General features: G+C 47.6%; 6 protein-coding genes across 7 annotated transcripts; 5 read left to right on the top strand and 1 right to left on the bottom strand.

Moving 5' to 3' along the window:
- The first annotated feature begins 3,143 nt into the window (after positions 1-3,143).
- Positions 3,144-6,632, top strand: LOC142893606 (serine protease 27). Its single transcript, XM_076034363.1, has 6 exons — positions 3,144-3,492; positions 3,690-3,820; positions 4,010-4,086; positions 4,947-5,218; positions 5,790-5,950; positions 6,113-6,632. The coding sequence occupies exons 1-6, from the start codon at positions 3,447-3,449 to the stop codon at positions 6,365-6,367; spliced, it is 942 nt and encodes a 313-aa protein (XP_075890478.1). The 5' UTR covers positions 3,144-3,446; the 3' UTR covers positions 6,368-6,632.
- Positions 6,633-6,878: 246 nt separating this feature from the next.
- On the bottom strand, positions 6,879-13,206 carry mapk7 (mitogen-activated protein kinase 7). Of its 2 annotated transcripts, none has more exons than XM_076034361.1 (7): positions 12,946-13,206; positions 11,832-12,113; positions 11,578-11,743; positions 9,850-11,381; positions 8,637-9,763; positions 8,319-8,449; positions 6,879-7,216 (listed from the first exon to the last, which is right to left on the bottom strand). In XM_076034361.1, the coding sequence occupies exons 2-7, from the start codon at positions 12,106-12,108 to the stop codon at positions 7,069-7,071; spliced, it is 3,381 nt and encodes a 1,126-aa protein (XP_075890476.1). In that variant the 5' UTR covers positions 12,109-12,113; positions 12,946-13,206; the 3' UTR covers positions 6,879-7,068. The 2 variants fall into 2 exon arrangements, with proteins under 2 accessions (XP_075890476.1, XP_075890477.1); XM_076034362.1 differs by having other exon boundaries at positions 12,950-13,206.
- Positions 13,207-13,937: 731 nt separating this feature from the next.
- Positions 13,938-15,234, top strand: vkorc1 (vitamin K epoxide reductase complex, subunit 1). The gene is made up of 3 exons (XM_076034364.1): positions 13,938-14,226; positions 14,538-14,647; positions 14,856-15,234. Exons 1-3 carry the CDS (start codon positions 14,057-14,059, stop codon positions 15,065-15,067), a joined length of 492 nt encoding a protein of 163 aa, XP_075890479.1. The 5' UTR covers positions 13,938-14,056; the 3' UTR covers positions 15,068-15,234.
- A 2,923-nt stretch (positions 15,235-18,157) lies between these two features.
- Positions 18,158-22,115, top strand: LOC142894307 (transmembrane protease serine 9-like). The gene is made up of 9 exons (XM_076035571.1): positions 18,158-18,170; positions 19,510-19,672; positions 19,781-20,049; positions 20,172-20,317; positions 20,410-20,734; positions 20,858-21,020; positions 21,129-21,397; positions 21,548-21,693; positions 21,786-22,115. Exons 1-9 carry the CDS (start codon positions 18,158-18,160, stop codon positions 22,113-22,115), a joined length of 1,824 nt encoding a protein of 607 aa, XP_075891686.1.
- Positions 22,116-22,637: 522 nt separating this feature from the next.
- Positions 22,638-24,816, top strand: LOC142894306 (prostasin-like). Its single transcript, XM_076035569.1, has 7 exons — positions 22,638-22,773; positions 22,912-23,057; positions 23,150-23,474; positions 23,598-23,760; positions 23,869-24,137; positions 24,249-24,394; positions 24,487-24,816. The coding sequence occupies exons 1-7, from the start codon at positions 22,638-22,640 to the stop codon at positions 24,814-24,816; spliced, it is 1,515 nt and encodes a 504-aa protein (XP_075891684.1).
- A 78-nt stretch (positions 24,817-24,894) lies between these two features.
- LOC142894305 (transmembrane protease serine 9-like) lies at positions 24,895-27,498 on the top strand. The gene is made up of 8 exons (XM_076035568.1): positions 24,895-25,097; positions 25,206-25,474; positions 25,589-25,734; positions 25,827-26,013; positions 26,275-26,437; positions 26,546-26,814; positions 26,931-27,076; positions 27,169-27,498. Exons 1-8 carry the CDS (start codon positions 24,895-24,897, stop codon positions 27,496-27,498), a joined length of 1,713 nt encoding a protein of 570 aa, XP_075891683.1.
- Positions 27,499-27,544: the final 46 nt, after the last annotated feature.

The raw sequence follows: 27,544 nt of genomic DNA, 5'->3' as shown, positions 1-27,544 counted from the left end.
TCTTTATGTTTTGGGTATTCCAGTTGAAATCACAATTTTTGTGCAAAATTTAAATCTGGAAATTCAAAAACAAGGCGGTAAAATAAGAGAAATGTTCTATTTTATTGTAATAATTTCACTTCCTGTCATGACGGTCCAAAAAGTGGCGCACAAAGGGCTAAAAAATTAAAGGCCTAATGAATAGCATATACAATCATGTACTTGTATAAATTTGCATGAACGTATGCATTTATGTTGTTTTTTGTTAAGTTTTTGTTAAGTTAAGTTGACAAAATCCCTTTAAAACAAACAAACAAACAAAAAACCCGTCCCAATTAAACCTACCGAATATACATTTTTACATTAGCTTGTAAGGAGGCGGTCATGTTGTTCCAGCATATCTACCGCATGATTTCACCCTGACAGCACAGCTGGTTGAAATAAAGACACCAGACCAAGTGGAACTTGAGTTGGAGTTAACAATAATATACTTTCTTATCATGAGTTGCCACAAAGCCTTACACACTTCCCTTGGGTTCTGTAGTAATTTGATGGCTTGCATTTAGGGAAATAAAAAGGTCAGCTCAAGTTCATAACAAAGGTGGCATGATTATTTAAAACGTAGGCCACGTTCCACCCACAGCCGCCCTCGACAATGCGCTCATACCGTCACCTGTGTTCTTCACGCCAACACTTGCTTTGTTTTGTCTTTACCCAACTGCGTGTGCACCATGTTGTGCTCCAGTTGTTGGAATATGGCTTAACCTATGTGATCGCTAGGCGCTGAGTGTATTAAATCTGTGTGTTTGCGTGTGTTGTGATGCGTGCGTGCATGCGTGCGTGTGTGTGCGTGTGAGAACGAGCGATGGGGGAGGGCGGGAGGGAGGGCGGGAGAGACGGCCGCGTGCTTTACTGCAAAGATTCATGTTGCTCCGGGACATGAATTTTTTTAGTGCATCTTGTTAGTTCATTCCTGTCACCTCTCTCTCTTTCTCTCTCTCTCTCTCTCTCCCTCCCACCCTCTCTCGCTCGCCATCCCTTGCTTTTTCAGCGCTGAAGGGGGGGATGAGGTGGGGGCGGTGGACGGGCCGGGGAGCGGGGGAGGCGGAGAGGTTGGGAGGGGGGTTTGGGTGGCGGCGGTGGAGGCAGTCGCCATGGTTACGGTGCCACGACAAATATTCATCAAGTCGTTAAAATAAAAACAAACGGGAGTGCATTATAATTGCTCTTACTGGCTGGATCTGATAATGCCCTCATATATTATGAGTGAGGGGAGCGGAGTCAGAGGGGCTCGCGCGCCAAATGACGCCGTCGAGCGATTTTTTTTTTTCGAAAAGTGACCGTCAGCCGAGCGGCGGGCCGCCGCCACTCTGACGTCCCGCCAGTTAAAACTCTCCAGTGCGCAACTTTATTCATTTATTTATTTATTTTTCAGTACCTGCTTACGGAATTCCCTGTGTGTACCTTCGTGCGTCTCTCCCTCTTTATCTTTGTCCCTCCATCTCTCGCTCTTCCTCTGCTGTTGTGTAGCCCCAGGCGATACTGTGATGTGTCCTCCCTCTGTCCCTCCCTCCCTCTCCCTCTCTCTCTGTCCCTGTCACCTTCAATTGCTCTGTGAAACTAGACACACTGCCTGGGGCAGGGAGGCAGGGAGGGTGGGAGAGACGCAGGGAGGGGGGGGGCGGGGGAGGCAGGGGGGGTAGGGAGGGGAGGGGGGGGGGCGGGGTAGGGCAGAGACAGCTTTATAGACAGAGGAAATAAACATTTATTGTCAAGTGAAAATACAATAAAAGAGAGAGAAAAAAAGAGGTTTGACACAGAAAAACAGCGATCCAGCAATCCCACAGTAAAGTATCAGCGGTGTGGTGAAAAAGTCAGATGACTTTATGCTGGTGACATGAAATCAAAGGCGCACACCTTTTGGACTTTGGGACAGTTTGACCTTTGACCTCATTGTTTGGCATGACCCTTTGTCTTCACATCAGTGTTCCCAATCAAGCTGCAGCACATATGGGTTTACCGCAACCCTGCTCTTAGATACCGGTTCAGCAGGTTTACACTCTCCACCTGGAATAACATGAGGGAACCTGGAAAACTCCTTCTCCCGACAGACCGAAACCTCACTCTAGGGTTGTAGTTATGGCCGCACCAACTGAGACCTTATCAAGACCTTATCAAGACTAGAGCGTATCGAGATTAAGATGTGACCAAAACACCATGGTCAATAAAGTGCAACATTACATTATGTTACCTAGCAAGTAATGTAATATTTGTGATTAAAAAAAAAAAAAAAGTCCCACGAGAAAGCTGAATGATTGCACTTCAAATTTAAACTACTCATTTATTAAAAATGTTGCATTTGTAAAAGGAAGATCAATATTCATAAATAGAGTGAAGAGCCCACACAGGAGCGCAACATGTTTGGTGAACATGCACATTTAAAAATAACCAAAGCATTGAGATTGTAAGGTTGCGCCATACTGCAGGGCATAAACAAATGTGCAATTTTTTTGTATTTAGTATCAATTTGATATTTGTTGTGCGTGATAATCTTCATGAGGCAATGCATGTGGCTTGTATTTGTTTTTTCCCTGCTACATCGAATGACGTGCCAGTGTAACCTACATCATGGCTGTCGGGCAGGGCAACATGGTGTGGCAATAAAACACTGACTGCGAGATAAGATGCCTTTCCGTTATCGCACTTCATCACGCTGACACAAGTGTTCCACTGAGGGAAACAGTGGAACACTGGCATACTTTCACAGAGGGACAATTACTGAATCAAATTCGGGAGAGAAAAATTTTTTATCTATCTATCTATCTATCTATCTATCTATCTATGTGTATACACACACACATCCTAAACATTTCACTCTATTAATTAATATATTTCACACACGCACACACGCACACACGCACGCGCGCACACACACACACACACACACACACACACACACACACACACACACACACACACGCACACGCACACGCACACGCACACGCACACACGCACACACACACATAAAGATAGATAGATAGATTCAACTTTAGTCAGGTGTGGGAATGTGATTTGTCCGATTTAAAATCAATGTATGTCATTGGCTACGGTTGATCTGGTGGGCGGGACAAGAAGTTTTAATTGGGTGTTGTCACAGCAGAGCACAGGTATTCCCTTCCCTGTTGCGTTCGGAACTGAACCTGAAACTGAACGGTCCTACCTGGCTTCGCCAACGGAGGAAAAACCTACCGGCGAGGGGAAAAAACAAATCGAGTTATATTAATAATAAACCTTTTTCAGCCGTCGACTGAAAAAGGTTTCAGCACTCGACTGAAAAAGGTCGAGGGTCGAGGACACACAACTGGCCGTCGTGAAGCCTTTGCGGGGTGAACCGTTGTTTTGCTGAGGTTTTCTTGCCCATCATTTGTTTTTGACGCGAAACCGCCAGAGGAGGGACGAAAAGAAAAATGTTGGACAAACTACTTTTCCCGGCCATCGTTTTTCTCATGTCAGGTGAGTGCCGTTATTTGTCGACCCCCCACCCAAAGTCCCCTCCATGTTTTCTTTTCCGCTTTTGTCCACCTGTTCACGGCCTGACACCCGCTAGCTAGCCCGCTCGAGCCCCGTCGCCTCACACTACCACGTCTGGCGGGGAATAAATAAATAAACAAACAAACAAACAAAAACTCCTGATTATATTTTTCTTTCAGGCATTTTGGCTTCTAACGCCCAAGAGTGTGGTCGATCACCGATAATCGATGGCAGGAACGGGGTCGAGGACAGGATTGTGGGTGGCACTACAGCCGAAGACGGCGCCTGGCCCTGGCAGGTGGATATACAGGTGTGTCTGACTCGACGCCCATTAGTAGCTTGTTTCTGTGTTTTTGTTTCTCTCTCTCTCTCTCTCTCTCTCTCTCCCGCCCTCCCTCCCTACGTGCAATGTGGAGAAGCGTTGTCCTTGTTTGCCAAATCGGCCATTGCTAGTGATGCTGGGCTGACTCACTCTGCTGACTCCCTCTTGCACCTGCAGAAAGGCAACAGTCATGTCTGTGGAGGGTCCATTATCACAAGGAACTGGGTCCTGTCAGCCGCGCACTGCTTTCCCAAGTAAGAGCACAAAAGGGACCTGATTAACTTTACAGCAGCAATTTGTTTTATGCTGAGATGATTAATTTGTATTGGACTTCCTGGAAGCACAACTCCCCCCCGCCCTTCCAATAAATATCATAAAACAGGTTTATAAATAACCCTAGTTGTTGCCTCAAGAAATAGGTTGCTCAGATTTGAAATTCAGTTTACAACTTTACTACTTACAAATATATTCCTATACTGATTAAATCAAGATGAAGGGGGGAGCAGGAGCCGCATTGTTGTGATGGGCCTCTAGATCAGCTAGAGCAAAATGTTGCTGTCTAGGTTTGCATTTGCATGCTCGTAAAAGTTGTGTCAAGCCTCCCAAAACACTCTGGTGTGTACAGTGTGCAAGCAGCTCTGGCCATGGGGCTGCAATGCATGTCTTGGGGAAAACGTTTTTTTTATTTTTTTATAATTTTAACTGGAATCAAATTGGAATGCAATTCGACACAACAGGGAGCTATGTGGCACTTCACATTTTCTTCCTTAATTTTTTTCACTCTTCTCTTTAAAAATTGGACTTCATGGCATTGATTGAGAGCAGTTACTGTCATCAAAGATGGTGACAACTTCAAATTGGAGGCTCTCTCTAGTTCTAGTGCGTGGAAGGTCAAATTCCATTCTGTCATCTCACCCAATTCAAACTATGTAAAGTAAACTGTCTTTTATTGTCTTTTTAACTGCAAGTACACTTTCACAACGCAAATAATACTAAGGATCGTCTGCTTGAAAAAAAAAGGACACTCAAAAGCGCCTTTTTGTTTGAATTTGTCTAAGATTTCCAAAGTCCAGCAGCAGGGGCTGTTACTCTTTAACACTCTGTCTTCTTTCAGTCCACACGACGTGAGCCAGTACACAATCTACGCCGGTCGACATTTTCTGAATAGCTTCAACCCGAACCAGAGAACCCATAGCGTGAAGCGCATAGTGGTTTCGCCAGGTTACGTCGAACCCCACAATGGAGCGGACGTGGCGCTGGTAGAACTGTCCAGCCCCCTAACCTGGACAGATTATATCCGTCCTGTCTGCTTGCCGTCCCCTGGAGTCCTCTTCTCAAGTGGCTTGCAGTGTACCGTCACAGGCTGGGGGCACATCCGCGACAATGGTAAATCCTCCTCCCAGTTCTTTATTTCTTTTAATGTATTGGGACATTGCACAGTTTTAAATGTGTACACAAATCCACGGCAGTCTGACAGCCAGATGCTTTTCAGGTTGTGATTTTGGTCTGACGTTTAGAGGGCTGTGAAAAATGTGCAACACCAGCCATGCAGTTTCACTTGAATTCATGTTCTGCTTTGCCTTTTAATGGACTTACATTTTAAAATCTCTCTCTCTCTCTTTTTTTTTTAAAGGTTAATGTTATTTATTTAAAAAGAGGATTTGTTGTACAGTATAAACACATTTTAAGTTAAAGTTTGAAATAATATGCAGGTGCATATTATTTCAAACTTTAACTTAAAATGTGTTTATTCAATGTCGCTTCTGAATCCGGCTCCTGTTTTCCCAACTGCAGGGATAGAAAGCTAGATTTTAGAAAACACCCCAGTATTTTAGTCTAAATATTTGCATATAATGCTTTACACCAGATGGCGTTTGAGTATACTCTTATAAAGCACAGCACACTTTACTAAAAAACACACTAACGTTTTTGTGTGTTTTGCATTATATTCTACCAGTGCCTTTGCAAGGAGTAGGACCATTACAGGAAGTCCAAGTGCCAATCATTTCCCAGAGTTCATGTCAGCAGTGGTACCAGACAGACCCCACAGACAAGGTGGACATCCTGCAAGACATGGTCTGTGCTGGATTCAAGGAGGGCGGCAAGGACTCCTGCCAGGTACAGTTGAATCAGCCCGTTGGGCTTCTTTGTACTTTGACAACGCACACTGCATAGGCAAAGCTGCATGGGAAAATAACTGTAGGAGCTCTCCTCTCGGAGCACTTTGACACCTCCCAGTGGTGAATGCTGAATGTGTGCCTGAATGTGTGGTCTGCTCAGGGGGACTCAGGCGGGCCTCTCGTCTGCCCGATGGTGAACGGGACCTGGGTGCAGGCAGGGGTGGTGAGTTTCGGACTGGGCTGCGCTCAGCAAAACAAGCCGGGCGTTTACGCACGAGTGACCAGCTTCTCCAGCTTCATCACGAACACAATACCCGAGCTCCAGCTGTATGGCAGAGCTAATCAGCAGTGGTTTGGGAGGACTGCCGTGTTGCTCTGCTGCCTTTCCACTCTACTGACCCTGCTTCTGCAATGAGTCTTTGTTTTTTTAAACATAGGATATCAGGGCGGTCAAGTGCCAGCCTCACTTAAATGAAGGAGAAGCTTAATTGTGTATCTGACTGAAGTCATATAACTGGAAAATTTGTACCCTCTAAACATATGAAGCCATAATGAAATGAAATGAAAAATTGCCTTAATTTTTACAGTGAGCACAGTGAGTTCTGATTGAAAGTTGTTTTAACAGGATGTGTTTTAATCAGTTAAAAGGTGAATAAATTAATTTTTGTATTTAGTCTGAAGATTGGATTTGACTCATATCTTCTTTTTACTAGTTTATCGCTGGATGTGGGAAAAAAAATATCTTACAGCTTCCCAGTTGTTAGTTATACATGCTTTGATTTAACAAACGTTACATATGTGATGCTGAGCGCCTACATACCTGCTATTTCACTTAAAGTCTTTGAAACAATTAAAGTAAAGTTTCAACCAGTAAACATGGATTGAAATCCACCTTTTCTGGTAGTTTGCTCAGAGTCGGGGACATCTGATGTCAGTGTTCTTTATTATAAAGAAAGTAGAGCATGTCATACTGGTCAAAAAGATTGCTTTTGATGTAAAGCCCTTAAAAAATCTAGTACTTAATTTAATTTCACAACTTTTCAGATTTTCATTCTAGAAACAAAAGTCCAAGCTTTGTGTAAAAACTAATTTAAAAAAAATCATTAAAGTTATAAATCAGGCGTCAGACGGAATGGAATCGGAGAGGATCATGGGAGAGCCGAGCTGCAACTCCTGCTGCAGTGATTCCAAATCTGCTGGAGTCATGCGGTGAACCTCATTCCAATCTGATAGGAGGGACGCCGAGAGAGGGGCGAAGTCGTAACTGGTGAAATAGAAAAGTTGGAGAAAATTGTCAGTCTCTTTCTCGTCACGCTGCAATATAAGACATGACAGAACACAAGATCTGTACAAAAAAAACTTCTTCAAGATTACTATATAAAGTTTCTTCTGGTTCACCCAAAATCTAAAGTAACTGGCTCTGCGGCACAAGCTGGGCAGTGAAATATATGTTTAAGGAGGCAAAAAAAAAAACCATCATCATGATGACACAGCAATCCTAGTGGAAACCATGCACAACACCTGACTTTTATTACTTTTTCTGATTTGTAAATGTTCTGAATATTGTGTCAATGGAATTTTTATATAACATATGTGTAATGTTAATGTCTGAATGTAACCTTGGATTTGTGCGATGTTTCATTTTTGTTTTTTTGTTTTTTTACATTGCAGACTAAATGTTCTGTTAAAGATACGTTTTGGCAACTGATGAGCGAAATAAATAGTAGCAGCAATACAATGGACTGTTTGTTTTCTTTTTCAATCAATTTATACAGGGTGGCATGTTCTTTGTCATTTTTAAACAGTAAAAGAAATTAAATGGATCGTTAGGTGGGCGCTGCTCAGCGCAGGTTCAGTCAAAACTCATCAAATACGCAATCCAACAACTCCAAAATGCTCTTATGGGCCGCAAGTTGTGACCGGCACATTCAGGAGTCGCCCAAAAATGCCAACTTGTTGAGCTATCTCCCATATGATGCAAAATTCCCCTGCCAGTGCTTCCTCATGACAATCTGTGCATCAAACCCATTAACCAGAAATGACATTAGTCCTGCAGTTTCTCATTTGTCACGTCCTGAAAAAACAAAAGACAAAAATACTTGTGCCACGTTTCCGGAAGTGTGTGAGCACTGCTGTGGAAGTCAGCCCTAGGTGATGTCACAAAGACACCTGATACTTCCCCTCGCTCTCCCTGTGTTGGTGACACATTCAGGCAGAAGGCCCTCTAGGAGCGCTGTGCTGTTTCCTGGACGGAGTTTTAGAATAACAGCACGTGAAGCTTCTCTACTCAGGTGCAGTGCAAAAAAATAAAGGTTTGAAAATGGGTATGAGGCGGAAGGTTTATTTATGCCGTTTTTGAAGCCCACCTGTCCCGATCACAGTGTTGCAGGTCTGTGAGGGATTGGTTGAGAAGATCGTCCAGGTCGAAGCCGACACCGTAGCCTGCGCCGCTGCCTTTAGGAGTGACGGAAAACACGGGGGGTAAGACGTCCTCAACCTGGCAGGGGAGGAAAAAAGGAGCAGATGTTGTGTCAGTGACTTTAATATTCTTGAGATCAGACCCAAGGTAGGCAGAGGTTGTGACTTGTGAACCGTTTTAGTGCATGCAATTAAACTAAAAATGCTGTGATGACGTGTAGCCTCAGCAACGGCGACACTAACAGTGAAGCCTCGAAGCCACAAACCTGGGATTTCGACAGCTGCAGTGTGACTGTGTGGATGTCAGGGGCGTTGGAGGGGCCCTGCTGCCCTGTGTCAGTGAACGCCAAGCTGTGATGAGGCTGCGACGGCACCCCTAACACCTCACACAGAGGGTTCGCGGTCTGAGGTCTGGATTTCTCTCCAACGGTGGAGCACAGCTTCTCCACCGAGTCGCAGTTTGCCGCTGAAGGATCAGACTGAGCGTTGGGATTATTTGGGCCTCCAGGGTCCACGCTCCCATTTTTCTCTCTGGCGGTTATAGCGGGAGGTTTGACCAGAAAATTCTCCAGGGGAACAAGCTGCTGAGGCTGGGGCTGGGCCTGGGGGTCAGCCTGGGGCTGCAGGAAGGCCGCTGTGGGAGGCTGCAGCTTCCTGCTCTGTGGCTGCTGCTGCTGCTGCTGCTGCAGCCTCGCCTCCACCTGCTGCCTGCCGCTCCAGTTGCCCAAAGCACCGAAGCCGCCTTGTCCGTTGGTCTCGCCGGGAGCTTTGAGCGGCGCGCCGTTTTTGACGAAGCCGCCGGCAACGTTCATAACGTCCACGCCTCCGCCCACGGCCACCACCATGTCTGCGGGAGGCTTCCTCTGGCCCATGGAGAAGAGCAGCGGAGGCTGCTGGGTGCTGGTGGGCTGGAAGAGGCCATGGTGGGCCGCTACGGCCTGCTGATGAGACTGAACACTCCTCGCCTCCTTGTCCGTCTTGCTGCTCAGCGCTCCTGGTGCGCTGCTGCCAACAGGCGCACACTGGTGGGGGTTCACGCTGCAGTCCGGGGCCTTCGGCCCCTCGTTGTGATGAGGAGGCTGGGCTTTGTCGTTGCATCTGTCCACCATCATGGTCCACCGCTGCAGAAGGCTCTTGTCGTTGTCGCTCAGCAGGACGCCCCCCAGCGAGTCCCCCTGCCTCCCCTCCCGCCTCTCCTTCTCCTTCAGCTTTCTCTCTCGCTCTTTCGCACGCTCCTGCCTCTTCCTCCTTTTTTCCTCCCTCTCTCGTTGCCGCTCCTGAGCGGTGATGGCCCGGCGAGGCTCCGAGACGTTGGACAGGGAGGAGGAGGAGGAAGAGGACGACGCACCCCCTCCTGCGCCGGCGTCGATGCCGAGGGCAGCGGCAACTCCATCTGGAACAAATGGATCGCGTTCAGACAGCGCAGCGAGGAACGAGAAGGTCACACATTCAAGAGGGCGGCGGAAGGAGTGAACTCACCGACACCTTTGCTTTTGTTTCTCAGGGCCGACTTCATCAAAGCCGCTTTGAGGGCGGCCTTGGTGTCCTCAGAGATCGCCCCTTCTTTCCTGGTTCCCTCTGCCGCACCTTGCGGAGGCTTGACGCTTTTGGACAGTGACTGTGAGAGAGACTTGGACAGCGACTGGGCCTGTGCCACAGACAAAGAGAGAGAAGGCACTGTGGCGGCCAGCGGCGTCAAGGTCTGCGCTGGCGCCGTAGGAGCGGGGGCTGCGGCCTGGGTCACGGCCTGGCTCTGGGTGGTTTGAGTCATGGCAGCCTGACTGCCGGTCAGCTGCCCCTGCACCTCGCTGTCCCTCATTGCTACCGACGGAGTGTCGTGACTCGACACTGGAGTGGTCAAGTCTATGGTCTCTGGCTGACCGCTGTCCGAGTTGGCGCTGGGCATGTCCACGTCAACCGGGGCGCTCTCGTTTTTGGAAAGTAGCGGCAAATTATGGTTGACGTGAGGCGGCACGACTTCCAGCAGGGACACGGGCTTATTGAAGCTTGGCATCCGGTTGGCAAACGCGTGGTTCATTTCTGCTGGTGCGTGGTCTCGTGGCTGCTGGGGTTTCACCTGTGCTGCTTGTGCGTGTTGTGCCATTGCAACCATTGGCGACTCGCTCATGTTGGCAGCGGAGGACTGGGCGGCGCACCGGTTGCTGTTTTGTGCCGCCACTCTGCCGTTCTCCCTCGGCAGGGGCCTGAACTGCAGCCTTTGACGGGTGGCCTGCTTGTTTTGATGGAAGTCCTGGATCTCCATCAGAATCGCCTCCTTAATTTGCTCCTTGCTCGTCGGCAGCTTGTCAAATTCAAAGTCAAACGCTGGCACGCAGGTTGGCTCGTCGTCGGGGTCGTGGTACTTGGACAGGTACGGGTGCTCCAGCGCTTGAGTCACGCCGATTCTCTCGCGGGGGTCAAAGCGCAGCATGGCCGCCAGCAGGTCTAAAGCCTCCGCTTCGGCATTCGGATAGAGTTTAGCCAGAGGCACAGCGGAACGCGATGGAAGACTCTGCACGTAGGAGCGTACTCGGTCAGCCCGAATAGCACCAATCAGGACCTCGGGGGGAGTTCCTAACACGGCCAAAATGAGCTGGAGCTGGTGAACGTAGTGCTTCCCAGGAAAAAGCTGCTTGCGGCCCAACATCTCTGCAAAGATGCAGCCCACAGACCACAAGTCGATGGCCAGGGTGTAGTGATTCAGAGACAGCAGGAGCTCTGGAGCACGGTACCATCGGGTCGCCACGTACTCGGTCATAAAGGAATGAGACTCCTCAGGGTGTGAACTCAGACCCCTGGCCATGCCGAAGTCACCGATTTTGAGCTCGCAGTTCTCATTCACCAAAAGGTTGGAGGGTTTGAGGTCACGGTGGATGACGTTGGCAGAGTGCACGTATTTAAGGCCACGGAGGAGCTGGTACAGGAAGTAGCGCGTGTGCTCTGAGGTGAGCACCTGCGCAGAGTGTATGATCTGGTGCAAGTCGCTCTCCATGAGGTCAAGCACGACGTACCTGCGCACAAGACAAGTTTAATAGGTGAGAGAAACGGGTATGTCATCGTGTTCAATCCTTAAAAAAAGGAACTGAATTTGATTTTTATGAGCTCAGCCCTACACATTTACAGTGTGAGGTTTAAAGATAATGACAGGATGGGGAAACTGCACTATTCTAACAGCAAAGGGTACACAGGGAAAAGGAAAGTACGTACACAGACTTGAAGGCAGAGTGAGGAAGTTTAGGCTGCAGGATGTCTTTAATGGCAATGATGTTGTCATGCTTGAAGTGCTTGAGGATTTTCAGCTCTCTCAGTGTGCGTTTGGCATTAGTGACCACTTCAAAGGCGTTGGAGATCTTCTTTATCGCCACCTGCTGGCCTGTGAAAGGTAAAGGAAAGTGGGAGATGAAACAGATTTTGTAGTTGAGTTTTTCAAAAGTGTTCTTATCGCGTCAAACAAGCCCTACCGTTGTCCCGCCTCCGCGCAGATGAAACAACACCGTAGGCTCCTGTGCCGATTGTCTCTATTATGTCATACTCCTCTCCCACATCAAATTTCACATCCATAGAGTGTGCCTTCAGAATAGCCAGGTTCTTTGCAACTGTGCTGGTGTCAGCGTTGCATTCCGTCTCCTGAGCACCAGGGTGGTTCTGGTTTGCTCTGCCTTTGTCAGCAGCACCTCTGTCATGTGACATGGCCACAGGTTGACTGTTCTTCATTTCTCCAGCTTCTTTCGTTGACATTTTTCCTGCACAGAATTTAAAAAAATGACCAAATGTTAGGTTTACTGTTGGCAGATTCTCAAATGCAACCCTGCACATGTTGTAATTGTAAACTGTTATTTTAAGTTATATATGTAGCATCGCCTTTGGACAATTGCTTAGAATTTAACTTCCATGACAGTGAGTATTCTGCATCTAGAGTATTTTGATATCTAGTGGTATTATACATAGAGAGGAATTTGTGTTAATGTATTTGTTTTTTGTTTTCTAAAATATCCAGTTCGGTTAAGTCTAAATGTTATGTTACCAAAGGAGAAAAGAATTTGCTGTGCGTGGAATTCACACTGGTCAAATGTTGACTGTCACAGCGTTTACTTTTATCATTTATTAATCATTAGTCAGGCTTTCGGTTAACCATCAATGCTGTGAAAACTCGTTAGCCAAGCTCAAGCAACGCGAAAGTACAAGTTTAGCCCTTCTTGCCCCAGCCCCCCTGCCACAACTTCAGAGACACCCACATCAAAGTAAAGAAAACAATTTGACACATTCACCGTATTGACTTCGCAAAGAAAACAATTGACAATATTCCCGGTGTTGACTAAGCAGAGGCGGCTTTACTTTGAGAGTCGTGTACAGAAGTGAAACCAGTGAAGACAGTGAAGTAAACGGGGGGGTCAACACGCTGCTCAACGGCATTTACGGCACAACCGCGCCAGTCAAACGGTCAAAACCTGTACATCTAAAACCTGTAAATATACAACGGCAAAAAATCCTCAAGGTGGAACCTTTGACGGCCTCGGGTTTTGGAAAACGATAAGGGCATCGCGCTGTAAGATTGTAAAGAAGCAGCCGCCTTACCCACTTTTGACGCAGGGGCGTAGGCTGGATACCTGAACCTCAGGCTCTCTAGGAACGTCAGCCGTTAAGCCATGCCTTGTGTTTACACGAGCAACCGGGGCGGAACATGGGGCCGTTTTCAGTTCAGTGAGCAGGACATGTACCCCGAAATGAAATCACACCATCGCTAATTCCGTTTATAATCTCGTAGTAATGCGACTATTCCTTGTTTTTGTCTGCCGCTTCCTCGTGTAGTTCCGCATCGGATTTGAGTGGCGTGTAGCGGACCAATCAAGCGAGCAGACGACTGAGCTATTGTCCAATAGCAGCATAGATGGTGCTAAGAGGCGGGTCATTAGGAAGACACTAAAGTCCCTGTGCTTTTTTTCCACACTTCTTGGCCGCCTAGGGTGACGATGACGCCGTTTTCATTTTTTTCTCTCTCTCAATAGGACCGCAGTGTTACATTACTTACACTTTCATTTTGTATATGTCCTGGATTGAATTTACGAGCCATATGGAACATTTTAGTAGCCTTCTGTAATTAATTACTTTCCAAAGGTTTTTCTTTTTTGAAGAAAAAAAAATCAACCATCTATAGTTTAATTTTATTGACTACTGATGAGAGTGTGCAATTATTGACAATGTGCCTAATCATACAACTGCTGCAATAATCTAATTGTGATAAACGTGTTTTGCTTTTGAGTATATGAGTACATTTGTCGTGCTTATTATTATTAGTTGCAAATGTGATCATTTTCTAAGCTGCTGTGACGCAATATCGGAAAGTAATGGGCGGGAGTGGGGGAGCGGGGGGTACAAAACATACATTCACACTCAAATTGTCCTTTACAGTTGTAATAGCATGACGCGACCACTTGGTAGCAGCTCCAACAGGAGCGAAATCCACAGCAAACCCCACATACTTCTGACTGCTCCAACAGCTGGACATAGGTTGCCCAATCAGGAGCAGCGACCGAAACCTACCCGACCAATCAAAAGTCACAATCTGTTTTTTAGCACGTCCCTGCGAGTGAAGGTAAAGACAGCGGCGAGGCAGGAGCAGCCGTGGACTTTTGTGCCCAACTTTACCCTATTGTTTGTTTGTTTTGATTGTTAAATATCAACCGTCATGTCGTTACCGAATTGGGAGAGAAAGGTGCGCGTTTTCCTCTGCGTGTTCGGCCTCGCCCTGTCTGTTTATGCTCTGCACGTCGAGCTGTCCCGAGAGAGCGACCCAGATTACAGGGCGATGTGCGACCTGGGAGAGTCCGTGAGCTGCTCCAAGGTCTTCACCTCCAGGTATGTTTACCTATTTTTCTTATTGTATAAATTGTATTCATCCGAATAACCTCTCGCTGGCTTTAGTTTACGACAAGACCTCAGCTTCAAGTGAGCTCTGAATCTTTACTACTTGGGTCCCTACAGTTGGAGGTGCCTTCCAGGCACCAATCTCTGCCACATGCCACGTGTGTCACTGCTGTTTGCACAACGTGATATTTGTCCAGTCTTTGTTTACATGCATGCTTATGTTTGCACGTGTTAGGAAGCATTGATCCAGTTTGCCACATGCCGTTGATCCGATTAAACGTTTCCTCTTATTTCTGGGCCAGATGGGGACGAGGTTTTGGCCTGGTCCAATACTTTGCAGCAAAAGATAGCACTCTGAACCAGCCCAACAGTGTGCTCGGCCTCATATTTTACTCTCTTCAGATGGGCCTTGGTGAGTGCGCCATTCTCCTGTAAATTACAGGGCAGCACCGTGTCTCAGTTAAAATACATTGTAATTGTTGGTGTGTTTTGCCTTGGACAACAGATTCCCCCTTGGGTGGAATGTAATGGCATTTTATCTCTCCCATATAGTATATGGGAGAGATAATATATAACACATAGTCATAACCATTTGTTTCATGTGTTTCCCTCCACTGCAGGATTGTCCCTGTCTAATAAAGCTGCAGCCTTTTTGGTGTTTTCCTCATGGGTGTCAGTGGCCGGCTCTGTCTACCTCGCATCAATTCTGGCTTTTGTTCTGGGAGATTTCTGCATGGTCTGTGTGTCAACATACATCATCAACTTCGCCTTGCTCTACACCAACCTGAAACGAAGGAAGGCGATTGATGGAATGAAGGAGAAGACTGGATAAAAAAGAATGGTCACTTGCAAAATTCAGCAGTTTTTTATTTTCTAAAGTTAGGCTGCACTAGATCTACCAGATTTTGTCCCACAGCATTTTCTTTTTTTTTTTTCTTTTTTTTTTTTTTTTTTACACAGGACTACTTTAAAATAAAAGAGACAACATTCACAATTTCATTACTTTAAAGTGTGTTGTGTGTTTATGTTTCTGATTACAATTATGGAACATTTGATATTGCCCCTTGTGGATTATAGTACAGTAGTAAGCAGACAAACACAGCGGTGAGAGGAAATGGCAACACACGGTGCCATGCAATTACGTAATATGACAGACTAATGTGGCCAGCAGGTGGGGCCAGATACACGAAGGAAGTTACTGTAAATCATGAACCGGGAACAAGCAGAGTGAAATTGAATGAAGACGACGCAATTAAAAGTGTGTGTGTGTGTGTGTGTGTGTGTGTGTGTGTGTGTGTGTGTGTGTGTGTGTGTGTGTGTGTGTGTGTGTGTGTGTGTGTGTGCTCAGCGGCATGGAGCTAAGCTAAAACTTAAACATCAACGAAACGCGTGCAAAACAGTCAAGGAACTAATTATGGAACTGTTTGTCAGAGTGAGAACGACTGTTTATGAGTTTGGTTGGTTCTGGTCCATTGTGACGTTCTGCAGTAGTGAGGGGAATCTGCAGCACACGGCTGTCCGCCTTGCTAGGTCCGCCTTCTGCTCCTCCTACTGCAGGTGTCTCTGGCTGTTGCTGATAGTCTTTTCTTAAGTCAGGAGGGGGAACCGTCCCTACAAGACATATCAAACCTTCCAGAATTGTTTTATTCTGACCTGCAGGGTAAAAAAATAAAGTGAAACTCTTCAAAGAGACAGAAACTGCTGGGGTTTTTACTAAATCTCAGTCTGCAGGTTTTTTTTAAGTTTTTTTTTAGGCTAAAGTTAACCTGAAGCAGGACACCCATCCGTCGCAATGTGAAAGTTATATATATCTCTACGTCATGCACTACAAAATTTCTTTCGTATGTCCACTCCATTTGAGACGTCGTACTAAAATCTCTGCACCCTAATCAAAATGTCCATTCTTGTTCGTGTAATATCACCTTGCATCACACATCACATCATCATAACCATTAGCAAACGAAAAGCTATACAACTGTACTCCACTACAAACCTCTTCAAATTATATTTTGTTTTGCAACACACACACACACACACACACACAGAACCAAACAACCAAGAAAAGAATAATGGCAATGGTCATATCCATCCTTATAGAATAAATGTCCAGAGTTTTAGGCAAGTGTTCTGGCAAGAAAAGAATTGCTTTCAGCTGCATACTGCCAGCTTGTAGTTTAAACCAAACCTCGCTGTCTTGAGGCTTCTCCTCAGAACAGGTCTCAACAGATCAGTACAAAACCGAGAAAATAAGTGTTTCCCACGATCACAGATTTTACTTAAGATTATAGGGTTAATAGTAGAAACATTACGCAAGTAAGTCACCGTGGTTTTTTGTTGTTGTTTTTTTTTTTAAAGTAGATTGAGAATATCAGAAAACAGGGGGGGAAACACAAAACAATATCAAACTTGGCAAAACATCAGCTTATTACCAAAGTATTCTTCCACTATCTATAGTAACAGAAGTGGAACTACAATTTTATTTTGATTGAGAAATTATGAAGTATTTAAACTTTAAAAAGTACAAATACAATGTAAGAACTCACTCAAACACAAACATGAAATATTTTCGCAAAACTCTGCCTTTTGCTGTCAGCCGGCGTCACTGACAATCTTTCAAAGAAAATGTTTCAACAGCTTTTGTCAGAATCTCTCAAAGGAGCTGACTTACAATGTGTACAGACAAAAGCTTGACAGTGGAAACTGACAGAAAAAAATGTTACATTACCTTTGTCTCAAGTGTTACTCTTGCATTTTCTTCTTTAACTTCTTCGGCTTATCTTGCTAATGCCCTCGGCAGAGGAACTGAACGTATACTGCAAAGCTCATGCTAAATGTTTAATGGTCATGGACCTCAATAACTTTCAACATCAATCCAATAGATGCCAATAAAAAGTCATATATATTATATTTAAATTTGTGGTGTAACCTAATGTATACATGCAACAATAGTCTTTGGGTTGAGTCAAAGTAAATGCATTACTAAATAGCTGTTCTTGCAACATTATTTCACAGTTGAATACAGGAAAAGGTAATTTCAATAGAAAGTTGCCCGCACATCTCTCGTGTTCATTTTATCTTTTCACTTTTGTTCAGAAATGAATGTGTTTCTAAAGCTAATATCAATGTACTGTAGATTAAAATTGATGATATACACAAAGTAATTCCTAGCCCTGTTTTAATCCATTCAGGAAAAGAGTAAAAGTAAAAGAAACGATGACCAACATAGTAAGATTAACTATTACTAGCTTTTCTAATCGTTGTATGACCAGGGTATTGTTACAGGAAGTTGGTAAGCAGCCCAATTTAGACAGTCAGGTGTTTATAAACTGAATAATGGATGGCTGAGCAATGCTTTTAATGTTTTTCTTTCCCCAAGTAATAAAAACTAATAGATACATCTACATTGAAGTCTAGACTTCTGTAGGGTGAACTTTCTTATTTGCCATGAGAGGACTTTGCCTTGACCCATTCGCATTGTGTTGCCTAATATTTCTAAAAAGCTGGAGAAAAACTCCAGAAGGGTCCAAGGTGTTAAAGTAAAATGAAAACAAACAAAAAAAACATCGGACCCATCATATAAAATAAAACTTTATTTCAGACCAGAACGACTATATTTTCTGTTGTGCAAACACTGTGAGTACAAAAAGAAAAATACAAAAGTACAAACTGCACAACATGCTGCAGCAGGAAAGGTGTGCGTGTGTGCATTATAAAAATAAAAAACTATTAATCAAAAAGCTCACATCTTATTGTCTTCTTTTCAGACATTACATAAGTGCTTTTGAAAAGGTCTTTCTTCCGTCTGTCATCCAAAGCCAGAAATGATGGATGAGGTATTTTGCTCTGTCACTTAAATGACATGCATGCGTGTGTACTCTTCTTTCTTCTGTGTTTTTTCTGCGTCAGTTGCATGCCATAGAACATGTATGATTTGGGTAAATTCTTTTGTAGACATCATAGACATATGATTTTTTTTTTTTTCAATTTAACCAAACTTAAAAAGTTTTTTTTTTTCTTTTAATAACATTTGTATGAATATGATTTCAAACTGGAAAGCTGTATCTCTTTACAAAAACCTATTGACAACATGAATAAAGCAGACATTTCTTTGTGCAATCTTGTGTCGCAAAGATTGCCACTTATCTGCAAGACAGCAGTGGCATAACCAGGAGGTAGTTTGTGCCTAAATATACCCCTCTTTTCAGGGAGTCAGACAAGGTGCTGAAATATACAATTGTTTCATGCACAACAGTGAAGAGGTTACAGCGCCCCCCCCCCCCCCCCCCCGAACACACACACACACACACATCAACACAGACACAGACACAAAACTGTAAGAATGTGAAGTGACTGCATTCTGTTGTCTTGGCTTTCATACTTTTTTTTAAATGATGAAGACAAAAAAACATTCCAAGAACAAAACCATAGTCTGAAACAAGGAAACTCCTGAAACTCCTGAGCCTAGAAGACACTCCTCGCGATGAGTGACTGGTCAAAGTGAGAATATAAGGTGTGGAAGAAAGTTGTGAACAGTCAGTCACACAATGGCTGTGAGGAAGTGGATCTACACTTTGACGTTGACATGCTTATTTTTTAAGGGTGAGTTACATGAGAAATGATTAACTTAGATTTTTTTTATGAATTCTAAATTTGACAGCAATTTTAGAGGGTTCCAGCAATCTAAATGTTTTTGTACACTTAAAATTAAGACAATAAAAGGTCTGTCATTTGAGATGTTGTGTATAATGAGTTTGAAAGGGAATAATTTTGAATGATATAGTGTATATACTGCATATAACTACAAATTAAATTGAGAGATGTAAGTATTTTTATTTAAATTAGTAAATAAAAAAAAACATAACACACAGAGTGTTGAGATAAATGTGATTGAAGGATACCCATATACAAAAAAATTGTTGATAAGAAAAAAAACATGTGCAACCTGAAAAATTGCAATGCATTGACAAAAGGGACTGCTTAATCTATCTATCTATCTATCTATCTATCTATCTATGATGTTCATGTCTATATTGGAATGTTGTTTTGGTGAGCATTTTTCATATTTTGCAATATTTTTCAGGATCAAATGGTCAGCTTGACGGTAAGAGGAACAATCACGATATATCAGAATTTTAAAAAAATTTAACTTACAAATGGAAATTAAGTCATTTTTTTTTAAGAGCTGATCGGAACAAAAGAGACAAAAAAAAATATAACATTTGCAATAAAAGCGCATTCGTAAATGGACACTGAAGATTCCATGTTTCTTTGCAGTGTGCGGCATCACTCCTCTGAACACCAGGATAGTTGGAGGTGAAGACGCGCCCGCTGGAAGTTGGCCTTGGCAGGCTAGCCTCCAGAGATTTGGCGGCCACGTTTGCGGTGGTTCCCTCATCAACAGCGAGTGGGTGATGTCTGCTGCTCACTGCTTCTCCAGGTGAGCACTTGTGGTATGACGAGCGGGAAGTTATTCTGACGCGTTGATTTGACATGAGGGACCACTGTCAGTTCCTGAAAGCCAACCTTGGTGTCATCTTTGCTTCAGTCCAGCTACATCTGGATGGCAGATTTCCCTGGGTCGTGACAACCTGCAGGGCTCAAATCCAAACGAAGTGTCCAGAAGCGTCTCCACTATCATTCTGCATCCAGACTACGACAGCAACACCAACGACAACGACATGGCCCTGCTCAGGCTCTCCTCGCCAGTCACATTCACAGACTACATCAGACCTGTGTGCCTGGCCGCCAGTGACAGTGTGTTCAACAACGGCACTGACAGCTGGGTGACTGGCTGGGGCGCAGTGGACGAGGGAGGTGCGTGTGCCCGCTGCCAACCAATACTCTGGTTTGGATTGTGTGTGTGTGGTGTGGTGTGTGTGCTGTCTGCAGACATGATGTGGGCGTTTGAATTCTCTTCTTGCCCCCCCCCCCCCCAGTGTCGTTGCCCTTCCCCGAGACTCTGCAAGAGGTGGAGGTTCCAGTGCTGGGAAACAGACAGTGTAACTGTCTGAATGGAGTGGGTACAATCACAGGCAACATGATCTGTGCCGGCCTATTGGCAGGCGGCAAAGACTCATGCCAGGTTGGGCCACCATTCATTTCCTTTTGTCACTGGTTGATGAGCCACTTTGAGGAGTTGGGAAATGTCCTGAAGTCTGCTGTGCAACTCCTCAGGGTGACTCTGGAGGCCCAATGGTCAGCAAGCAGGGCAACATCTGGATCCAGTCTGGGGTCGTCAGTTTCGGTTATGGCTGTGCCCGGCCCGGTCTTCCCGGAGTCTACGCCAGACTGTCCAGTTACCAGTCCTGGATCGACTCTCACATCATCTCTGACAAGCCGGGCTTTGTGCGCTTCACCTCCAGTGGGCCCGACGCTGACAGCAGCCACACTTGCCCTGGTCTGCCAGAGCCAGATATCCCAAGTCCAACAAGCAGCAGTACAACGACAAGCGAGCCTACGGCGGCCCCGTCTTTGCCCTCCACTGCATCCAGCGCCGAATGTTAGTAGCCCGATGACCACTGCATCTTCCAAAGTCATTGTTTTTGCTCACTCTAGAATACGGTGTTACGCTTAAGTGGACGCATGCTTCGAGATCCACTCAAGGCAAGACTTTTCTTTGCAGTGTGCGGCATCACTCCTCTGAACACCAGGATAGTTGGAGGTGAAGACGCGCCCGCTGGAAGTTGGCCTTGGCAGGCTAGCCTCCAGAGATTTGGCGGCCACGTTTGCGGTGGTTCCCTCATCAACAGCGAGTGGGTGATGTCTGCTGCTCACTGCTTCTCCAGGTGAGCACTTGTGGTATGACGAGCGGGAAGTTATTCTGACGCGTTGATTTGACATGAGGGACCACTGTCAGTTCCTGAAAGCCAACCTTGGTGTCATCTTTGCTTCAGTCCAGCTACATCTGGATGGCAGATTTCCCTGGGTCGTGACAACCTGCAAGGCTCAAATCCAAACGAAGTGTCCAGAAGCGTCTCCACTATCATTCTGCATCCAGACTACGACAGCAACACCAACGACAACGACATGGCCCTGCTCAGGCTCTCCTCGCCAGTCACATTCACAGACTACATCAGACCTGTGTGCCTGGCCGCCAGTGACAGTGTGTTCAACAACGGCAGTGACAGCTGGGTGACTGGCTGGGGCGCAGTGGACGAGGGAGGTGCGTGTGCCCGCTGCCAACCAATACTCTGGTTTGCATTGTGTGTGTGTGTGTGTGTGTGTGTGTGTGTGTGTGTGTGTGTGTGTGTGTGTGCCGTCTGCAGACATGACGTGGGCGTTTGAATTCTCTTCTTGCCCCCCCCGCCCCCAGTGTCGTTGCCCTTCCCCGAGACTTTGCAAGAGGTGGAGGTTCCAGTGCTGGGAAACAGACAGTGTAACTGTCTGAATGGAGTGGGTACAATCACAGGCAACATGATCTGTGCCGGCCTATTGGCAGGCGGCAAAGACTCATGCCAGGTTGGGCCACCATTCATTTCCTTTTGTCACTGGTTGATGAGCCACTTTGAGGGGTTGGGAAATGTCCTGACGTCTGCTGTGCAACTCCTCAGGGTGACTCTGGAGGCCCAATGGTCAGCAAGCAGGGCAACATCTGGATCCAGTCTGGGGTCGTCAGTTTTGGTTATGGCTGTGCCCGGCCCGGTCTTCCCGGAGTCTACGCCAGACTGTCCAGTTACCAGTCCTGGATCGACTCTCACATCATCTCTGACAAGCCGGGCTTTGTGCGCTTCACCTCCAGTGGGCCCGACGCTGACAGCAGCCACACTTGCCCTGGTCTGCCAGAGCCTGATATCCCAAGTCCAACAAGCAGCAGTACAACGACAAGCGAGCCTACGGCGGCCCCGTCTTTGCCCTCCACTGCATCCAGCGCCGAATGTTAGTAGCCCGATGACCACTGCATCTTCCAAAGTCATTGTTTTTGCTCACTCTAGAATACGGTGTTACGCTTAAGTGGACGCATGCTTCGAGATCCACTCAAGGCAAGACTTTTCTTTGCAGTGTGCGGCATCACTCCTCTGAACACCAGGATAGTTGGAGGTGAAGACGCGCCCGCTGGAAGTTGGCCTTGGCAGGCTAGCCTCCAGAGATTTGGCGGCCACGTTTGCGGTGGTTCCCTCATCAACAGCGAGTGGGTGATGTCTGCTGCTCACTGCTTCTCCAGGTGAGCACTTGTGGTATGACGAGCGGGAAGTTATTCTGACGCGTTGATTTGACATGAGGGACCACTGTCAGTTCCTGAAAGCCAACCTTGGTGTCATCTTTGCTTCAGTCCAGCTACATCTGGATGGCAGATTTCCCTGGGTCGTGACAACCTGCAAGGCTCAAATCCAAACGAAGTGTCCAGAAGCGTCTCCACTATCATTCTGCATCCAGACTACGACAGCAACACCAACGACAACGACATGGCCCTGCTCAGGCTCTCCTCGCCAGTCACATTCACAGACTACATCAGACCTGTGTGCCTGGCCGCCAGTGACAGTGTGTTCAACAACGGCACTGACAGCTGGGTGACTGGCTGGGGCGCAGTGGACGAGGGAGGTGCGTGTGCCCGCTGCCAACCAATACTCTGGTTTGCATTGTGTGTGTGTGTGTGTGTGTGTGTGTGTGTGTGTGTGTGTGCCGTCTGCAGACATGACGTGGGCGTTTGAATTCTCTTCTTGCCCCCCCCGCCCCCAGTGTCGTTGCCCTTCCCCGAGACTTTGCAAGAGGTGGAGGTTCCAGTGCTGGGAAACAGACAGTGTAACTGTCTGAATGGAGTGGGTACAATCACAGGCAACATGATCTGTGCCGGCCTATTGGCAGGCGGCAAAGACTCATGCCAGGTTGGGCCACCATTCATTTCCTTTTGTCACTGGTTGATGAGCCACTTTGAGGGGTTGGGAAATGTCCTGACGTCTGCTGTGCAACTCCTCAGGGTGACTCTGGAGGCCCAATGGTCAGCAAGCAGGGCAACATCTGGATCCAGTCTGGGGTCGTCAGTTTTGGTTATGGCTGTGCCCGGCCCGGTCTTCCCGGAGTCTACGCCAGACTGTCCAGTTACCAGTCCTGGATCGACTCTCACATCATCTCTGACAAGCCGGGCTTTGTGCGCTTCACCTCCAGTGGGCCCGACGCTGACAGCAGCCACACTTGCCCTGGTCTGCCAGAGCCTGATATCCCAAGTCCAACAAGCAGCAGTACAACGACAAGCGAGCCTACGGCGGCCCCGTCTTTGCCCTCCACTGCATCCAGCGCCGAATGTTAGTAGCCCGATGACCACTGCATCTTCCAAAGTCATTGTTTTTGCTCACTCTAGAATACGGTGTTACGCTTAAGTGGACGCATGCTTCGAGATCCACTCAAGGCAAGACTTTTCTTTGCAGTGTGCGGCATCACTCCTCTGAACACCAGGATAGTTGGAGGTGAAGATGCGCCCGCTGGAAGTTGGCCTTGGCAGGCTAGCCTCCAGAGATTTGGCGGCCACGTTTGCGGTGGTTCCCTCATCAACAGCGAGTGGGTGATGTCTGCTGCTCACTGCTTCTCCAGGTGAGCACTTGTGGTATGACGAGCGGGAAGTTATTCTGACGCGTTGATTTGACATGAGGGACCACTGTCAGTTCCTGAAAGCCAACCTTGGTGTCATCTTTGCTTCAGTCCAGCTACATCTGGATGGCAGATTTCCCTGGGTCGTGACAACCTGCAGGGGTCAAATCCAAACGAAGTGTCCAGAAGCGTCTCCACTATCATTCTGCATCCAGACTACGACAGCAACACCAACGACAACGACATGGCCCTGCTCAGGCTCTCCTCGCCAGTCACATTCACAGACTACATCAGACCTGTGTGCCTGGCCGCCAGTGACAGTGTGTTCAACAACGGCACTGACAGCTGGGTGACTGGCTGGGGCGCAGTGGACGAGGGAGGTGCGTGTGCCCGCTGCCAACCAATACTCTGGTTTGGATTGTGTGTGTGTGTGTGGTGTGTGTGCAGACATGACGTGGGCGTTTGAATTCTCTTCTTGCCCCCCCCCCCAGTGTCGTTGCCCTTCCCCGAGACTCTGCAAGAGGTGGAGGTTCCAGTGCTGGGAAACAGACAGTGTAACTGTCTGAATGGAGTGGGTACAATCACAGGCAACATGATCTGTGCCGGCCTATTGGCAGGCGGCAAAGACTCATGCCAGGTTGGGCCACCATTCATTTCCTTTTGTCACTGGTTGATGAGCCAATTTGAGGAGTTGGGAAATGTCCTGAAGTCTGCTGTGCAACTCCTCAGGGTGACTCTGGAGGCCCAATGGTCAGCAAGCAGGGCAACATCTGGATCCAGTCTGGGGTTGTCAGTTTCGGTTATGGCTGTGCCCGACCAGGTCTTCCCGGAGTCTACGCCAGACTGTCCAGTTACCAGTCCTGGATCGACTCTCACATCATCTCTGACAAGCCGGGCTTTGTGCGCTTCACCTCCAGTGGGCCCGACGCTGACAGCAGCCACACTTGCCCTGGTCTGCCAGAGCCTGATATCCCAAGTCCAACAAGCAGCAGTACAACGACAAGCGAGCCTACAGCGGCCCCGTCTTTGCCCTCCACTGCATCCAGCGCCGAATGTTAGTAGCCCAATGACCACTGCATCTTCCAAAGTCATTGTTTTTGCTCACTCTAGAATACGGCATTACGCTTAAGTGGACGCATGCTTCGAGATCCACTCAAGGCAAGACTTTTCTTTGCAGTGTGCGGCATCACTCCTCTGAACACCAGGATAGTTGGAGGTGAAGACGCGCCCGCTGGAAGTTGGCCTTGGCAGGCTAGCCTCCAGAGATTTGGCGGCCACGTTTGCGGTGGTTCCCTCATCAACAGCGAGTGGGTGATGTCTGCTGCTCACTGCTTCTCCAGGTGAGCACTTGTGGTATGACGAGCGGGAAGTTATTCTGACGCGTTGATTTGACATGAGGGACCACTGTCAGTTCCTGAAAGCCAACCTTGGTGTCATCTTTGCTTCAGTCCAGCTACATCTGGATGGCAGATTTCCCTGGGTCGTGACAACCTGCAGGGCTCAAATCCAAACGAAGTGTCCAGAAGCGTCTCCACTATCATTCTGCATCCAGACTACGACAGCAACACCAACGACAACGACATGGCCCTGCTCAGGCTCTCCTCGCCAGTCACATTCACAGACTACATCAGACCTGTGTGCCTGGCCGCCAGTGACAGTGTGTTCAACAACGGCACTGACAGCTGGGTGACTGGCTGGGGCGCAGTGGACGAGGGAGGTGCGTGTGCCCGCTGCCAACCAATACTCTGGTTTGGATTGTGTGTGTGTGGTGTGGTGTGTGTGCTGTCTGCAGACATGATGTGGGCGTTTGAATTCTCTTCTTGCCCCCCAGTGTCGTTGCCCTTCCCCGAGTCTCTGCAAGAGGTGGAGGTTCCAGTGCTGGGAAACAGACAGTGTAACTGTCTGAATGGAGTGGGTACAATCACAGGCAACATGATCTGTGCCGGCCTATTGGCAGGCGGCAAAGACTCATGCCAGGTCGGGCCACCATTCATTTCCTTTTGTCACTGGTTGATGAGCCACTTTGAGGGGTTGGGAAATGTCCTGACGTCTGCTGTACAACTCCTCAGGGTGACTCTGGAGGCCCAATGGTCAGCAAGCAGGGCAACATCTGGATCCAGTCTGGGGTCGTCAGTTTTGGTTATGGCTGTGCCCGGCCCGGTCTTCCCGGAGTCTACGCCAGACTGTCCAGTTACCAGTCCTGGATCGACTCTCACATCATCTCTGACAAGCCGGGCTTTGTGCGCTTCACCTCAAGTGGGCCTGACGCTGACAGCAGCCACACTTGCCCTGGTCTGCCAGAGCCTGATATCCCAAGTCCAACAAGCAGCAGTACAACGACAAGCAAGCCTACAGCTGCCCCGTCTTTGCCCTCCACTGCATCCAGCGCCGAATGTTAGTAGCCCGATGACCACTGCATCTTCCAAAGTCATTGTTTTTGCTCACTCTAGAATACGGCGTTACGCTTAAGTGGACGCATGCTTCGAGATCCACTCAAGGCAAGACTTTTCTTTGCAGTGTGCGGCATCACTCCTCTGAACACCAGGATAGTTGGAGGTGAAGACGCGCCCGCTGGAAGTTGGCCTTGGCAGGCTAGCCTCCAGAGATTTGGGGGCCACGTTTGCGGTGGTTCCCTCATCAACAGCGAGTGGGTGATGTCTGCTGCTCACTGCTTCTCCAGGTGAGCACTTGTGGTATGACGAGCGGGAAGTTATTCTGACGCGTTGATTTGACATGAGGGACCACTGTCAGTTCCTGAAAGCCAACCCTGGTGTCATCTTTGCTTCAGTCCAGCTACATCTGGATGGCAGATTTCCCTGGGTCGTGACAACCTGCAGGGCTCAAATCCAAACGAAGTGTCCAGAAGCGTCTCCACTATCATTCTGCATCCAGACTACGACAGCAACACCAACGACAACGACATGGCCCTGCTCAGGCTCTCCTCGCCAGTCACATTCACAGACTACATCAGACCTGTGTGCCTGGCCGCCAGTGACAGTGTGTTCAACAACGGCACTGACAGCTGGGTGACTGGCTGGGGCGCAGTGGACGAGGGAGGTGCGTGTGCCCGCTGCCAACCAATACTCTGGTTTGCATTGTGTGTGTGTGTGTGTGGTGTGTGTGTCGTCTGCAGACATGACGTGGGCGTTTGAATTCTCTTCTTGCCCCCCCAGTGTCGTTGCCCTTCCCCGAGACTCTGCAAGAGGTGGAGGTTCCAGTGCTGGGAAACAGACAGTGTAACTGTCTGAATGGAGTGGGTACAATCACAGGCAACATGATCTGTGCCGGCCTATTGGCAGGCGGCAAAGACTCATGCCAGGTTGGGCCACCATTCATTTCCTTTTGTCACTGGTTGATGAGCCACTTTGAGGGGTTGGGAAATGTCCTGACGTCTGCTGTGCAACTCCTCAGGGTGACTCTGGAGGCCCAATGGTCAGCAAGCAGGGCAACATCTGGATCCAGTCTGGGGTCGTCAGTTTTGGTTATGGCTGTGCCCGGCCCGGTCTGCCCGGAGTCTACGCCAGACTGTCCAGTTACCAGTCCTGGATCGACTCTCACATCATCTCTGACAAGCCGGGCTTTGTGCGCTTCACCTCCAGTGGGCCCGACGCTGACAGCAGCCACACTTGCCCTGGTCTGCCAGAGCCAGATATCCCAAGTCCAACAAGCAGCAGTACAACGACAAGCGAGCCTACAGCTGCCCCGTCTTTGCCCTCCACTGCATCCAGCGCCGAATGTTAGTAGCCCGATGACCACTGCATCTTCCAAAGTCATTGTTTTTGCTCAC

The sequence above is a fragment of the Nelusetta ayraudi genome, unplaced genomic scaffold (genome assembly GCF_046127955.1).
Source record: "Nelusetta ayraudi isolate G7.1 ecotype Tasmania unplaced genomic scaffold, CSIRO-AGI_Nayr_v1 ptg000042l, whole genome shotgun sequence".
Lineage (NCBI taxonomy): Eukaryota > Metazoa > Chordata > Actinopteri > Tetraodontiformes > Monacanthidae > Nelusetta > Nelusetta ayraudi.
The sequence above is the reverse complement of the archived record's forward strand: the minus strand, read 5'-3'. Positions and strand labels throughout refer to the sequence as shown.

Bases quoted from the DNA above. Each gene is read 5' to 3' on its own strand.
- LOC142894307 (XM_076035571.1), top strand. The intron at 20,735-20,857 runs GTTAGTAGCCCG...TTTTCTTTGCAG, and splicing joins CACTGCATCCAGCGCCGAAT to TGTGCGGCATCACTCCTCTG. The intron at 21,021-21,128 runs GTGAGCACTTGT...TCTTTGCTTCAG, and splicing joins GCTGCTCACTGCTTCTCCAG to TCCAGCTACATCTGGATGGC.
- mapk7 (XM_076034361.1), bottom strand. From the start codon at position 12,108: ATGTCAACGAAAGAAGCTGGAGAAATGAAGAACAGTCAACCTGTGGCC. The intron at 11,382-11,577 runs GTACGTACTTTC...TCTTGTGCGCAG, and splicing joins CACTCTGCCTTCAAGTCTGT to GTACGTCGTGCTTGACCTCA. The intron at 7,217-8,318 runs GTGGGCTTCAAA...CTATTTCACCAG, and splicing joins CAACACTGTGATCGGGACAG to TTACGACTTCGCCCCTCTCT.
- LOC142894305 (XM_076035568.1), top strand. From the start codon at position 24,895: ATGCTTCGAGATCCACTCAAGGCAAGACTTTTCTTTGCAGTGTGCGGC. The intron at 25,098-25,205 runs GTGAGCACTTGT...TCTTTGCTTCAG, and splicing joins GCTGCTCACTGCTTCTCCAG to TCCAGCTACATCTGGATGGC. The intron at 27,077-27,168 runs GTTGGGCCACCA...GCAACTCCTCAG, and splicing joins GCGGCAAAGACTCATGCCAG to GGTGACTCTGGAGGCCCAAT.
- LOC142894306 (XM_076035569.1), top strand. From the start codon at position 22,638: ATGGCCCTGCTCAGGCTCTCCTCGCCAGTCACATTCACAGACTACATC. The intron at 22,774-22,911 runs GTGCGTGTGCCC...CCCCGCCCCCAG, and splicing joins GGGCGCAGTGGACGAGGGAG to TGTCGTTGCCCTTCCCCGAG. The intron at 23,761-23,868 runs GTGAGCACTTGT...TCTTTGCTTCAG, and splicing joins GCTGCTCACTGCTTCTCCAG to TCCAGCTACATCTGGATGGC.
- LOC142893606 (XM_076034363.1), top strand. From the start codon at position 3,447: ATGTTGGACAAACTACTTTTCCCGGCCATCGTTTTTCTCATGTCAG. The intron at 3,493-3,689 runs GTGAGTGCCGTT...TTTTTCTTTCAG, and splicing joins CATCGTTTTTCTCATGTCAG to GCATTTTGGCTTCTAACGCC. The intron at 5,219-5,789 runs GTAAATCCTCCT...ATATTCTACCAG, and splicing joins GGGGCACATCCGCGACAATG to TGCCTTTGCAAGGAGTAGGA.
- vkorc1 (XM_076034364.1), top strand. From the start codon at position 14,057: ATGTCGTTACCGAATTGGGAGAGAAAGGTGCGCGTTTTCCTCTGCGTG. The intron at 14,227-14,537 runs GTATGTTTACCT...TTTCTGGGCCAG, and splicing joins TCCAAGGTCTTCACCTCCAG to ATGGGGACGAGGTTTTGGCC. The intron at 14,648-14,855 runs GTGAGTGCGCCA...CCTCCACTGCAG, and splicing joins CTCTCTTCAGATGGGCCTTG to GATTGTCCCTGTCTAATAAA.